This window comes from Oncorhynchus keta, chromosome 34, assembly GCF_023373465.1.
Source record: "Oncorhynchus keta strain PuntledgeMale-10-30-2019 chromosome 34, Oket_V2, whole genome shotgun sequence".
In the NCBI taxonomy this organism is placed as follows: Eukaryota; Metazoa; Chordata; class Actinopteri; order Salmoniformes; family Salmonidae; genus Oncorhynchus; species Oncorhynchus keta.
Genome location: NC_068454.1, coordinates 52,315,058 through 52,330,016, shown reverse-complemented (window position 1 = coordinate 52,330,016; position 14,959 = coordinate 52,315,058). Strand labels below are relative to the sequence as shown.

The 14,959-nt window shown below is 40.1% G+C and overlaps 1 protein-coding gene across 32 annotated transcripts in view; it reads right to left on the bottom strand.

Moving 5' to 3' along the window:
• LOC118367260 (fasciculation and elongation protein zeta-2-like) overlaps positions 1-8,797 on the bottom strand; it is a 31,495-nt gene extending 22,698 nt beyond the window's left edge. For 11 of the 32 annotated variants that reach the window (XM_052494042.1, XM_052494041.1, XM_052494036.1 and 8 more), the window contains exons 1-6: positions 8,229-8,796; positions 7,219-7,327; positions 6,887-7,000; positions 6,411-6,546; positions 5,850-6,142; positions 5,462-5,542 (exon numbers count right to left, since the gene is read on the bottom strand). In XM_052494042.1, coding sequence (XP_052350002.1) covers positions 5,462-5,542; positions 5,850-6,142; positions 6,411-6,546; positions 6,887-7,000; positions 7,219-7,327; positions 8,229-8,599 — 1,104 coding nt within the window. In that variant the 5' untranslated portion in view covers positions 8,600-8,796. Of the gene's footprint in view, positions 1-5,461; positions 5,543-5,849; positions 6,143-6,410; positions 6,547-6,886; positions 7,001-7,218; positions 7,328-8,228 lie in introns of all 32 variants that reach the window. The other 21 variants (XM_052494045.1, XM_052494044.1, XM_052494050.1 and 18 more) reach the window with 6 other exon arrangements.
• Positions 8,798-14,959: the final 6,162 nt, after the last annotated feature.

Genomic DNA, 14,959 nt, shown 5'->3' with positions numbered 1-14,959 from the left:
TACTGCTCTTGTCTGCACTAGCTCTGGTACAGCTCTGGCCCTGGGTGTGCTCTGGTTCGCACGAGCTTTGGTCTGCACTATAAATTTGAAAAACTTAAATAAGCATAAATTAGCATATAATACCCATCAACAATAATTGTAACTCTTGAACCGTTCAAGCTAGATACTCCAAACCAACTTTCATATTTTCAGACTATCTTAGCTTTTCAACGACCTACTTTTTCAACTATAACCAGTCACCACCATTAATACTGCAGGCACTACCACTACTATAACATATTTCAAAACCATACATACTTTAAAACAAGTTAGCAAACAAACCACATTTACTTCAGGAAATGTACTTTTAGCAATAAAGAGTTAATTTATTAGCTAGACTTAAAGCTAGCTATCAGTAGGTCTACAAACACATCTATTCTACATACAGTGTAGGGCTGTCTCTGAATAAAACACATCTTAGTTGACCAAGAGTCTTCTGATTGGTCAATTAAAATGTACTTGTATTTTTCCACGTCCTATGTTTGAATAAAATCACCTATATGTAGGCTACTGAGCTTGTCTGATGCTTTAAGGACTGCGATTAAAAATGAAGACACATAAATTACTAAAGAGAGAGCCAGAGATCAATATAGCCTAACCAGAAAAAAAACACCTGCTCCCGACCTTCCTCCTCCCGCTGCCCGCTGCTGCTGGCTTTCGCAGATTTGCCTCGGCTGTTAAGCTCCTAAATTTGCAGGTAATAGGCTAAACCAGCGGATGGCAACCTTTTCCATTTGGAGTGCCAAGTTATCATACCATTTCTACTGATCTGCATGTCAGTTATGATTTTCATATGCACATTTTCATGGAACAGTTTAATGTAATATATAATAAAGCCTTCATATCTCAAAATCAATGTTATGTGGTAAATCTAAATTATATGTAAATTAAAATGATACAAATCTAAAAGTAACTTTTATTTTCATTGCCAATATGTAAAAATAATCTCTACATAAAGCCAAACATTTTGAACATTGCAACCTTCAGGTAGAAAATAAATATAATCTAAATCCCATTGTCTATGCATGACCTGTCTGCAAGGAACTTGAAACATTGTGTCAACATTGGGGCTGTTTTTAATGGCCCCTTAATTCAAGTGAAGGGAAATCTTAACGCTACAGCATACAATACCATTCAAGATGATTATGTGCTTCCAACTTTGTGGCAACAATTGGGGGATGGCAATTCCCTGTTTCAGCATGACAATGCCCTATGCACAAACCAAGGTCCATACAGAAACGGTCGGTTAAGAACGGTTTGGAATAGCTTTACTGGCCTGCATGGAGCCCTGACCTCTAGCCCATTAAACACCTTTGGGATGAATTGGAATGCAGACTGCGAGCCAGGCCTAACCGCCCAAAATCAGCGCCCGACCTCACTAATGCTCTTGTGGCTGAATGGAAGCAAGTCCCTGCAGCAATGTTCCAACATCTAGTGGAAAGTAGGGCTGGGCGATATATAGAATTAATTTGAATGAATGTTTTTGAACAATATTCCAAATGCCTGTATCGCAGAATCAAGGTTTTTGTATTTTTTTCCGTTTTTATGCGCATTTATGTCTGCTTGTTCTCATGTTGTCTTTTTGGTCTCATCTCGTTCGCTCCTTCTGTGCTGTGCACCTTCCCATTTACACCAGAGATCTGTATATAATGACAAGATGCTCATGTCTTCACCATAACAACGGGTGTCGTTGTTCGAAAGGCGGGAAGGCAGGCAACAAGCTTAGGCTCAAAATAAGCACATAGAAACGCACTACGCCTCTTTCTCCCAAGACCCTCCCCCTACAACTCACAAAAAAAAGATGAGAGATCACTTCTTCCTCTCTGACAAACGGTTTCAATTTGCTATTTGCATTTGAGGTTTGGTCCAACAGAATTGATCATATGGACACCGAAACACATGGACACTATTAAAACGGATGTCCCAATGAACATTCATTCTGGAAAATGAATGATCAGTTTGTAGTGCACGCATTAAGGTACAATGTATGGTTGGCAGCATTTTTGTTGAATAAAGATAGTTATACTAGCTGTTTAGGCTGTGTTTTATAAATGTGCAATAAAACAATTATATAAGGAATTGGCAACTCATTCTCATTCTGAGAAATAAGGTAGGCCACTTTATTTCAACAACTAATCAAATAAAATCAAATAAAATTGATTTATATAGCCCTTCGTACATCAGCTGATATCTCAAAGTGCTGTACAGAAACCCAGCCTAAAACCCCAAACAGCAAGCAATGCAGGTGTAGAAGCACGAACATTTGAACATCTGTTCAAACAGTTGGAGATGGACAGAAGAATGTGTTCGGTAAAATGCAACTGTTTTGCTTTGTTAGCTGAATTCAGAGCTTGTGAAATTATACCTATATCCAAGTTGGCTATACTTAAAAAATAAACATTAACTGGCTACTTACTAGCATGTGTGCTTGTGCTTGAGAGATTGTTTATGAGACCGGTGTTCATTTTCTATGCCTGATACATTATTAGTTGATGTGCATTATGCATGGTTCTGGTAAATTTGTAACAAAAATATAATGTTTATAGACAGACCTGAAAGCCAGATCAGTAATTATTACAAAAAAAAGCAGGTACAAGTATTTTGATAAAATAATTAAATTATTAGTGGGTCTGGTCTTATGGCTGTTGAATGCATATATTTAGCCTAGGTATAATTTCACAAGCTCTGAATTCATTAGATTATTGCTGACTGTTTTAAATGCAGTGTATTTTTTCTTTAAATTGTACAACAAAGCTTATTTAGAGAAAACATTTTTAAAAATCTATATATACAGTTGAAGTCGGAAGTTTACATACACTTAGGTTGGAGTCATTAAAACTCGTTTTTCAACCACTCCACAAATTTCTTGTTAACAAACTATAGTTTTGGCAAGTCGGTTAGGACATCTACTTTGTGCATGACACAAGTAATTTGTCCAAAAATTGTTTACAGACAGATTATTTAATTTATAATTCACCATATCACAATTCCAGTGGGTCAGAAGTTTACACACACTGAGTTGCCTGTTTAAAAAAATATATATATATTTTTTTTATTTTTTTTATTTCACCTTTATTTAACCAGGTAGGCTAGTTGAGAACAAGTTGTCATTTACAACTGCGACCTGGCCAAGATAAAGCATAGCAGTGTGAACAGACAGCAACACAGAGTTACACATGGAGTGAACAATAAACAAGACAATAGCACAGTAGATTTTTTTTTTTTTTTTTAAAGGAGTCTATATACATTGTGTGCAAAAGGCATGAGGAGGTAGGCGAATAATTACAATTTTAGCAGATTAACACTGGAGTGATAAATGATCAGATGGTCATGTGCAGGTAGAGATACTGGTGTGCAAAAGAGCAGAAATGTATATAAATAAAAACAGTATGGGGATGAGGTAGGTAAATTGGGTGGGCTATTTCCCGATGGACTATGTACAGCTGCAGCGATCGGTTAGATGCTCAGATAGCAGATGTTTAAAGTTGGTGAGGGAGATAAAAGACTCCAACTTCAACAATTTTTGCAATTTGTTCCAGTCAACTGACCTAAAACAGGGAATTGTTACTAGGATTAGTTTAAAGGGAATTGTTACTAGGACTGAGTTTAAATGTATTTGGCAAAGATGTATGTAAACTTCCGCCTTCAACTGTATATATTGTGAATCTCCCATAAGCTGAGAAAATCGAGATATGAGTTTTAGGCCATATCACCCAGCCCTAAGCCTTCTCAGAAGTGTAAGAGGCTGTTAAAGCAGCAAAGGGGGGACCAACTCCATATTAAGGGTCAGCCCTATTTTATTTGACCTTTATTTAACTAGGCAAGTCAGTTAAGAACAAATTCTTATTTTCAATGACGACCTAGGAACAGTGGGTTAACTGCCTGTTCAGGGGCAGTTATATACAGTGCTATTCATACCCCTTGACTCAGTCCACATTATGTTGTGTTACAGCCTCAATTCAAAATGGATTCTGAATTCTACACACAATACCCCATAACAACAAAGTGAAAACATGTTTCTGGAAATGTTAGTAAAACAATGTTAAATGAAATACAGACATAGCTCATTTACATAAATAAGTATTCACACCCCTGAGTCAATACATGTTAGAATCCCCTATGGCAGAGATTACAGCTGCAAGTCTATCTAAGTAAGTCTCTAAGAGCTCTGCACACCTGGACTGTACAATAGTTGCACATTATTATTTTTTAAATTCTTCAAGCTCCGTCAAGTTGGTTGTTGATCATTGCTAGACAGCAATTTTCAAGTCTTGCCATAGGTTTTCAAAAATATTTCAATCACAATTATAATTAGGCCACTCAAGAACATTCAATGTCGTCTTGGCAAGCACCTCCAGTGTAGATTTGGCCTTGTCCTGCTGAAATGTGAATTTGTCTCCCAGTGTCTGTAGGAAAGCAGACTGAACCAGGTAGTCCTCTGAGATTTTGCCTGTGCTTAGCTCTGTTCCGTTTCTTTTTATCTTAAAAAACTCCCTAGTCCTTGCTGATGACAAGCATACCCATAACATGATGCATCACCATGTGTTGTGTTGGATTTGCCCCAAACATAACTCTGTGTACTAAGGACATAAAGTTAATTTCTTTGCCACATTTTTTGCAGGTTTACTTTAGTTCCTTATTTGCAAACATTCATGTTTTGGAATATTTGTATTCTGTACAGGCTTCCTTCTTTTCACTCTGTCATTTATGTTAGTATTGTGGAGTAACTGGTATTGTGTGTAGACCAGTGACACAAAATCTCAATTTAATCCATGTGAAATTCAGGCTGTAACACAACAAAATATGGAAAAAGTCAAGGGGTGTGAATACGTTCTAAAGGCACTGTAGTTCATCAACTACCACACAAATACTTTTAAAGAGTTGTCACCACTAGATATTTCTCTCCAAAAATAATAGCTTACAACTTTCTAATCATTACATCATTCACCGAAAATCAAACTTCCTTCACACTGAACATTTTACAAATCTATTTATCTGAAACCCATAGCGTGATTGATTCCGAGTTTCTTTGCTTTCCTAAGAGTGTTGTCCACTTGATCCTGCTTTTTATTCCCAGCTTCTAACAAAAGATTGCTTTGTTCTTTGTCTTTCTTCTTTTAGTTTTCACACGCAACAACTGTAGTTGAGACATTTTTGTGATCTAACTGCCCCATAATCCAAATTAATATGGTTGATATAGTAGTTAATCAAAAATAATTATTTTACTACAATAAACTTTGACTATATGCAACTGCTTTGCTTTTAATAGTAAAGTAAAACGTTCTACCACTACCACACAAATACTTTAATTCCACCTATTGTACTTCATGTACAATTACCATTTAGTTGACCAACAAAAACACACACACACAGCACCAATAAAGAAGGCAACAGACAGAGAGAAAGAGAGAAATATAGGCACCTGTCTTTCACTCCCACCACTCCCAAAAGTTTGCCGGAAGCCATTTTGAATGGCAGAGGAGAGCCCCACCATGCTAAAGCGCTAGAGAGGAAGGAAGTGAAGTAGAGATATGGGAAGTAAGAGGCACACAAACAGGAAACAAGCAGATGAAAATCAAAGGAACCATGTCCAAGGTTTAAAAGGTCAATATCCCCAAAACAATAAACCAGTAAATGAGTTTGTAAAAAGAGTGAAGTAATAAGGTATCAAGATAGTAATACAGGGGGACATCTGTACAAGCAAGAAATAAGTTGTATAAGGTTTGAATACATTAAAAGGTTACTAAGCAATGCCATTAAACAGTGGATCAGCAGGAATTGTGTGTGTGTGTTTGTGTGTGTGCACGCACAGCATGGATGGTGTCACTCACTGATCCTAGTGCTTGTGTCCTCTCTGGTCGGCCCTGCGGGGCCCCGGCACCACTCTTGAGGTTTTTTTTTTTCTTCCGTAGTTCCCTGTGTTCCTTCTGTCTGTTTTGCACATCTATCAGGATAGAGATGAAGCTGTTCTTCACCTCTTTTTCAAAGTCCAGCTCATCCCTGAGGGCCAGGTGTTGAATCAGCTCTTCACTGTAATGTCTGATGGCCATCTCCACCTCCTCCAGCCGCTCATTCAGTTCTGCTCCACACAGGGTCATCTCTCCTGCACAGACAGACAGACAGACAGACAGACAGACAGACAGACAGACAGACAGACAGACAGACAGACAGACAGACAGACAGACAGACAGACAGACAGACAGACAGACAGACAGACAGACAGACAGACAGACAGACCACACAGAAATGTAGCATAACAATGCAAACACACTTTCAACCTCCCCCTCCCTCACACCATTTACTCACACACACACACACACACACACACACACACACACACACACTCACCTAACTGACAGAGATATACTCACGCTCTTCATAGCTGTGGTTTGTTCTGGGGCGCTGGATGTCCAGAGAGAGCATGGAGAGGTCTGACTGAGAGGGGTGGTTCTGCTCTGCCCCCAAGTCAGGAGAGTCCTGCATCATCTCCTCTATCTCCTCCATAACCTACAATACACACGGTAACACCACACATTTGGGATCAGTTCCATTTCTATTCCTGTCTGTTGCATTGGACATGTAGTACAATTCCAATCCTTGGAATTAAATTGTATTCCTGAATTGACTGTAAATGTCAATCGAATAGACCCCAACTCTGGTTAACACACAAACACCGGCTCAGTTCACCTGTCATCTGTCTATGTGAAGCACATTCAAGCAACAGGCATAAGCCCCATACCCAGCTCTGCTACACTGTATTCTATCTTTGATAAAGTGCAGGTCAGTCTTGGGCTATTCCAGGCAGAGCTGTGGATTGGTAGGTTGGTAAATTGGTGGGTAGCCCTACCTGTTCTGCGGTGAAGAGGGGTTCGTCATTGAGGCAGGAGACGATGATGGTGTGCATGTCCATCTGTTCCCTCAGCTCATCGTCGGACAGCTCCAGTGTTACATCATCCACCCTCTGACAGGTCAGGGGGAGGGGATTTAATCAAAACTAAATCCTGGCACAATGAATTCTGAATTTTAGATTGGAGCGATAAATTGGACAGGACGGTAGGGGCAGGAAGAGGGGGAGTGGTAGGGAATAGGGATAGAGGGAGAAAGAGAGTGAGACAGAGACTGGGGATGAAAGGAAAGGGGCAAAGAAAGAGCCCTCTATGAAGCAAGAACTTGACTCACTGGTTCGTCTTTGAGGATTAGATTGGGGAGATGGAGGGAGCGTGTTCTAGACTCTTTCCAATCCACTGCCATGACATTACCATAATTATCTGCAAGAGCATCCCAGATCCTGTGGGGGAAATGAGATGAGAGACACATAAAAGTGAACACAACCACCTCTAGGACAAAAAGCTCATGTAGATAAGTGATAGCTAACTTCTAATAATGGCCAACAGTGGTTATATTTGCCATATTGACACTGCACTTGGAAGCAGTAAGATGTAACGAGAACTAATCGGCCAGCTGTGCGATATGTTTGGGCTGTTGATAATGCACCGCTTTAAAACGGTATTATGAATAGTGAAAAGGGGAAGGGCGAGACATTAATAACTAATCTATCATTTATAAACAGCATAGTATTGGGCTAACTATTTATTAACCACAAACAGATTAGTGGGATCAACTATCTCTACCCAAGACATGAGCCAAATCTTTCATCTTTTAGGAGGGGATAAATGTGAATTGTCCGATTTATTCTGAACTCCAGGGAAGGGTATTTGGGTCAACATTCTAATCTAGAGTTTAATGGGATGTCGTTTTTAGGCACATTTGGGAAACCATGCACTGACATGTCAACCTGAGATTATGTGAGCTCTAAAATCTAGTGGGATGGAGCAGTCACATGACCATTGATAACATTGCTTATTGACAAGTCATCAGCGCAACTGACAGTACGTGCAGAGCAACAATAATGCATGGGGGGAAAAGCATAATTATAAACGTAAACTTCCAGTGAAGTGAACTGTAAACCTATAGCAATATTCTCGAATAGGTGTAAATATGATATAAGCTTATCTGATACAATGTTGAATGCCGGCAGCTTGCATCAACCATCAATACTCGTGACAGCATTTATGAGTTGGACGCTATTTATTGTGCAGGGCGCGACATTGACATTTGATACTGTGTTGCAAGAGAGGAACGGTGTTGTTACAAACTAACTTTGGCCCGGAGTCACTTCGCATACTCACTCGTCGTTCCTCAACGTTGTGTCCTCGGCGATAATGTTTACAGGGGCAATGTTCTCCGTTTGGGTGTTGACATTTCGGAAACACACTGCCAATTTCTCGTCGAAATCAGTCACTAGATCTTCCATGGACTTGAAGCTGCCAATTTCGCCCGAAAGGCTGTTGTTGAGCTCTGGAAGGACCCTCAGAACGCCTGTCAACTGCTCGGCAACCAAGTTTACTCGGTCCATCCGAGTCCCCTGCTCTGAGACCGGCTCAAATTCCTTAAAATCGTGCCACTCGTCATCGAAAAGTGCAAAGGGCGCCGCCATGGCTGCACCCAAAGTGCCTCTGATGAATGATGTATGCGACGACGGAATGTCAGGACACAGCATCCTCCGGTGGGAGCTGTGTCTCTTTGGACCGGTCCGAACACTATTTTGTCACCACCTCCAATGTCCTAACCTCTTTGGCGTTTGCACATCTATTAAAACGGGATAGGCGCAAGCAATATGGTAATATAACAAGATTCGGGGAGACAACGCCTTATTGCTTACACCTTTCTGGGTTTTACAGATCTGCAATCACTGAACACTAAAGGTCAAAGCAAAATGGTGCCAGGGGTTCCTTTCAGGCCTGGGCGCCCCTCTCACAAAATTACCCTTTGACACAAAAAAAAGCGTAACCAAATGTATTCACAGAGATTTGTTTTCAATAATCTAGAACATTAAATAATTTGTAGTCCCAAGACCCAAACTATGGCATTTAATGACATTTACACAATAATATTAGTTTAGCTGGGCTACAATCAAATTCAGACCAGTCACCAGAGAATGACTAGACATTTTGATGCTTCAGGGACTCATTTTACATTGGTTTGCAAACATTCTGGGTCAACACCATTTTGCTCTTGTATAGCAACACTACAAAGCGGCACCCCAACATTTGAAACAGAATAAATAGGTTTTCTTAGAAAGAATAACAGAGTGTTCAACTGCACAAAACATAATTCTTTCATACTAACACTTTTCTTGACACCCAGCTTCATAACACGTTATGACAGTCATAACCCTGTCATAATATGACATAACAGCGGACATAACTTGTCATAACCTGTCATATTATGGTCATAACACTGTCATAACCCATATATTTACACCTGTTGTGACATATATTGCGTTATTTTATGTTTGGAGATGACACCTACATAAGAGTGTGAAAACCCACATTTAATCAAATGTCTTTTTTCCCCGTCAAGAAGTTTCCTTTCATTTGAAAATGTGTTTCTTAAGTCCGTTGTTGTTGTAATGAATTGTTTAAAGTCATGTTTTTTTTCCCTCATATTTTAAATAACTTGTAGAAAATACACTTTATGAAACTGTCATGAAGCATTATGACCATCCTGTGCCACTTTACTTGGACTAAGAAAATGCACTTTATGATACTGTCAAGAAGCATTATGACCATCATAATCATATAGGCCTATCACATACATGCCGTTATGTCAGTCATCAGTCAAAAAAAAAGGAGGTCTTGTCCTGCTTCTGAAATTTTCTCCTGCAGTCATCCCAGTCATCAGCAACAGAGCATTGGGGTCGGTGCATGTCTGACATCAATTTGTGCGCAATTACAAAAATAATTGAATATGGTCAATTTCAGTAAATGTTACATAACATAAACATCATGTTGAAAAGTAGTCTATGGTGTAATGGAAGTCGCTCTGGATCAGAGCGTCTGCTAAATGACTCAAATGTCAAATGTAAATGGCATGTTTTGTCTTATGTGGTAGGTTTAATGAGTTTTGAAACCTTTATGTAGGTGTCATAAGCAGCCATAAAATAACTACCGTGGCAGGTTTTGTGGGTTTTAACACTCTTCTGTAGGTGTCATAATCAGCCATGAAACAACGCAATATATGTCACAACAGATTTCAATATATGTGTCCTGACAGTGTTTTGACCATATTATGACAGTTTAGGACAAGGTATGTCAGCTGTTATGACATGGTTATGACCGTGTCATAACGTGTTATGATGCTGGGTGCCAAGTGTTACCTATTGTTATTTATGTTGTCCTATAGGCTATTACTGTGTTAGTATGGTGTCATTATAATTGAATAATCTTTGCAGTGATAAACACTTTACCTTTGTTTTCACCATTGCTTTATTGCCATTGCCAGAGGGACTATCTTTCTGCACCTCTCCCTTTTTGCAATTGGTTAGTCTGATCCGTGCATTCAAGATGAATTCCTTTCCAATCATGATCTGTAATGGCAAGAACAAGTTCACTGGTTCATTAACAATCATACAATTAACAACAACATACAGTAGGTTACAGCGATCCCTGACAACCATTATCATTACAACATGACCAATGGAAAACACAAACAGCAGAACCTTATAGAGAATTTATATAACAATACAACCAAAAGGTGTGCGCTTAGTGTGTGCTCAGAACTTTGTAGAGATACTCCTCATTAGATTTTTGGTTGAATGAGCCCAGAGCAAATGCCATAGCTTCACTGGCGTCTAGCTGGACAGTATACCCCAATACGCATATAGTTGCCAACACTAAACAAAGCAGTACCAATATCTGGTACTTTGGCAGTGCTATGTGTCATTTCTATTCTCAAGTCACCTTTACTTTGTAACTCAAGCAGGGCTGCATACTACTCTGCAATGGAATCTCTGACCTCCGAAATACACTAAAGAGTAATGGAGAATGGGTGTGGTGGCAAGAAGTTTCACCGTTCACTCTCTTAATAAAACATTTTCATCAAACAATGCAATCACGGTCTAATATTTGTACTACTGCGACAGGTTTTGGTTGATATAAATGTTACAATGGCATTTGTGATGCATATGAGAGTGAAAAGTAGCCAAACAATATGACTGAGAGACTTGTCTAGATAGAGTGTGGGAAATAGAAAGATTGGGTGGCCAGCCAGTGTTTTGAGACCAATATACGGGCAACGACTGAAGAAACCTTTCAGAGAGCAAACTCTGTCTTTCCTTGTTCACAAAGCCGAAACTATATTTAGGATATTTAGGATATTTATGTTAACTCGGCAAAAAAAGAAACGTCCTCTCACTGTCAACTGCGTTTATTTTCAGCAAACTTAACATGTGTAAATACTTGTATGAACATAACAAGATTCAAAAACTGAGACATAAACTGAACAAGTTCCACAGACATGTGACTAACAGAAATGAAATAATGTGTCCCTGAACAAATGGGGGGGGGGGTCAAAATCAAAAGTAACAGTCAGAATCTGGTGAAGCCACCAGCTGCATTAAGTACTGCAGTGCATCTCCTCCTCATGGACTGCACCAGATTTGTCAGTTCTTGCTATGAGATGTTACCCCACTCTTCCACCAAGGCACCTGCAAGTTCCCAGACATTTCTAGTGGGAATGGCCCTAGCCCTCACCCTCTTGGTCCCAGACATGCTCAATGGGATTGAGATCCGGGCTCTTCGCTGGCCATGGCAGAACACTGACATTCCTGTCTTGCAGGAAATCACTCACAGAATTAACAGTATGGCTGGTGGAATTGTCATGCTGGAGGGTCATGTCATGATGAGCCTACAGAAAGGTTACCACATGAGGGAGGAAGATGTCTTCCCTGTAACGCACAGCGTTGAGATTGCCTGCAATGACAACAGGCTCAATCCGATGATGCTGTGACACACCGCCCCAGACCACGACGGACCCTCCACCTCCATATCGATCCTGCTCCAGAGTAAACGCACGGTGTAACGCTCATTCCTTTGACAATAAAAATGAATCTGACCATCAAAAACAAAAACGCGACTCGTCAGTGAAGAGCACTTTTTGCCAGTCCTGTCTGGTCCAGCGACGGTGGGTTTTTGCCCATAGGCGACGTTGTTGCCGGTGATGTCTGGTGAGGACCTGCCTTACAACAGGCCTACAAACCCTCAGTCCAGCCTCTCTCAGTCTATTGCGGACAGTCTGAGTACTGATGGAGGGATTGTGCATTCCTAGTGTAACTCGGGCAGTTGTTGTTGCCATCCTTTACCTGTCCCACAGGTGTGATGTTTGGATGTACCAATCCTGTGCAGGTGTTGTTACACATGGTCTGCCACAGCGAGGACGATCAACTGTCCGTCCTGTCTCCCTGTAGCGCTGTCTTAGGCGTCTCACTATACGGACATTGCAATTTATTTGGCCACATCTGTAGTCCTCATGCCTCCTTACAGCATGCCTAAGGCATGTTCACGCAGATGAGCAGGGACCCTGGGCATCTTTCTTTTGGTGTTTTTCAGAGTCAGTAGAAAGGCCTCTTCAGTGTCCTAAGTTTTCATAACTGTGACTTTAATTGCATAAGCTGTTAGTGTCTTAACGACCGTTCCACTGGTGCATGTTCATTAATTGTTTATGGTTCATCGAACAAGCATGGGAAACAGTGTTTAAACACTTTACAATGAAGATCTGTGAAGTTATTTGGATTTTTACGAATTATCTTTGAAAGACAGGGTCCACATTTATTTTTGTGCTGAGTTTATATCAAATTATTCAGCCCCTTTACTTTCAGTGCAGCAAACTCTCTCCAGAAGTTCAGTGAGGATCTCTGAATGATCCAATGTTGACCTAAATGACTAATGATGATAAATACAATCCATCTGTGTGTAATCAAGTCTCCGTATAAATGCACCTGCACTGTGATAGTCTCAGAGGTCCGTTAAAAGTGCAGAGAGCATCATGAAGAACAAGGAACACACCAGGCAGGTCCGGGATACTGTTGTGAAGAAGTTTAAAGCCGGATTTTGATACAAAAAGATTTACCAAGCTTTAAACATCCCAAGGAGCACTGTGCAAGCGATAATATTGAAATGGAAGGAGTATCAGACCACTGCAAATCTACCAAGACCTGGCCGTCCCTCTAAACTTTCAGCTCATACAAGGAGAAGACTGATCAGAGATGCAGTCAAGAGGCCCATGATCACTCTGGATGAACTGCAGAGATCTACAGCTGAGGTGGGAGACTCTGTCCATAGGACAACAATCAGTCGTATATTGCACAAATCTGGCCTTTATGGAAGAGTGGCAAGAAGAAAGCCATTTCTTAAAGATATCCATAAAAAGTGTTGTTTAAAGTTTGCCACAAGCCACCTGGGAGACACACCAAACATGTGGAATAAGGTGCTCTGGTCAGATGAAACCAAAATTGAACTTTTTGGCAACAATGCAAAACGTTATGTTTGGCGTAAAAGCAACACAGCTGAACACACCATCCCCACTGTCAAACATGGTGGTGGCAGCATCATGGTTTGGGCCAGCTTTTCTTCAGCAGGGACAGGGAAGATGGTTAAAATTGATGGGAAGATGGATGGAGCCAAATACAGGACCATTCTGGAAGAACACCTGATGGAGTCTGCAAAAGACCTGAGACTGGGACGGAGATTTGTCTTCCAACAAGACAATGATCCAAAACATAAAGCAAAATCTAGTCAAAGTCCAGACCTGAATCCAATCAAGAATCTGTGGAAAGAACTGAAAACTGCTGTTCACAAATGCTCTCCATCCAACCTCACTGAGCTCGAGCTGTTTTGCAAGGAGGAATGGGAAAAAAATCAGTCTCTTGATGTGCAAAACTGATAGAAACATACCCCAAGCGACTTACAGCTGTAATCGCAGCAAAAGGTGGCGCTACAAAGTATTAACTTAAGGGGGCTGAATAATTTTGCACGGCCAATTTTTCAGTTTTTGATTTGTTAAAAAAGTTTGAAATATCCAATAAATGTCGTTCCACTTCATGATTATGTCCCACTTGTTGTTGATTCTTCACACAAAAAATACAGTTTTATATCTTTATGTTTGAAGCCTGAAATGTGGCAAAAGGTCGCAAAGTTCAAGGGGGCTGAATACATTCGCAAGGCACTGTACCTATAGGCAGCTGAGTCCAAAGTTTCTTCAAGAATGTCCTTTTCTTTTAAAATACAAAATTGATACAGATGTAATGTGCTGATTCTCTTCACTACAGATCTGACTCATCACACGACTCTTCAAGAGAGCCACTACGCTCCAGATCGCCTTCTGTGCTCAGAGGACCTTGATGAGGCTCTACCCCATCAAACCATGCTTATTAATCATTAATCAAATAATACAATTGGCCTTTATATACTCTGTGTCCCAGTCTTTCTATGCATGTAATGTCTGTGGGTGAATTATGAAACAATTACTGTATGCCGATGTGCGAAAAATTGTGATTTAGATTTATTTTTGCCATTGCTTGATCTGTTTAAAATGTAAGAATATGTTGCAGATTAACTTTAATTGCTGACTATGGAAACAAATAGAAATGTAATGAACAATGTTTTCAATATCCAACTTTATCCTCAGCAATACATTTTACAGTACACTCTTTAAAAAAAAGGTGTTATCTAGAACCTTAAAGGTTTATTCGGCTGACCTCATAGGAGAACCCTTTGAAGAACCCTTTTTGGTTCCAGGTAGAACCCTTTCCACAGAGGGTTCTACGTGGACAGCTGAAGAACCCTTTTGTGTAGGTAACAAGCTGTAGTCAGGTGGTCGTTACCAGGTTATGATGAGATCTTAACTGTGACCAGTTGGCTGCATAACATAGGACATAATATAGAGGTCACAATTATGACCAACTGCTCGTATGGTGGTCAGAAAAATATGTCATATTCTGGTCAGTAAAAATATTGTAATGACCTGGTTAGATCCTAAATGAACTAATGGATTGCGTTTTACGAATTCCCAGTTTATTAAC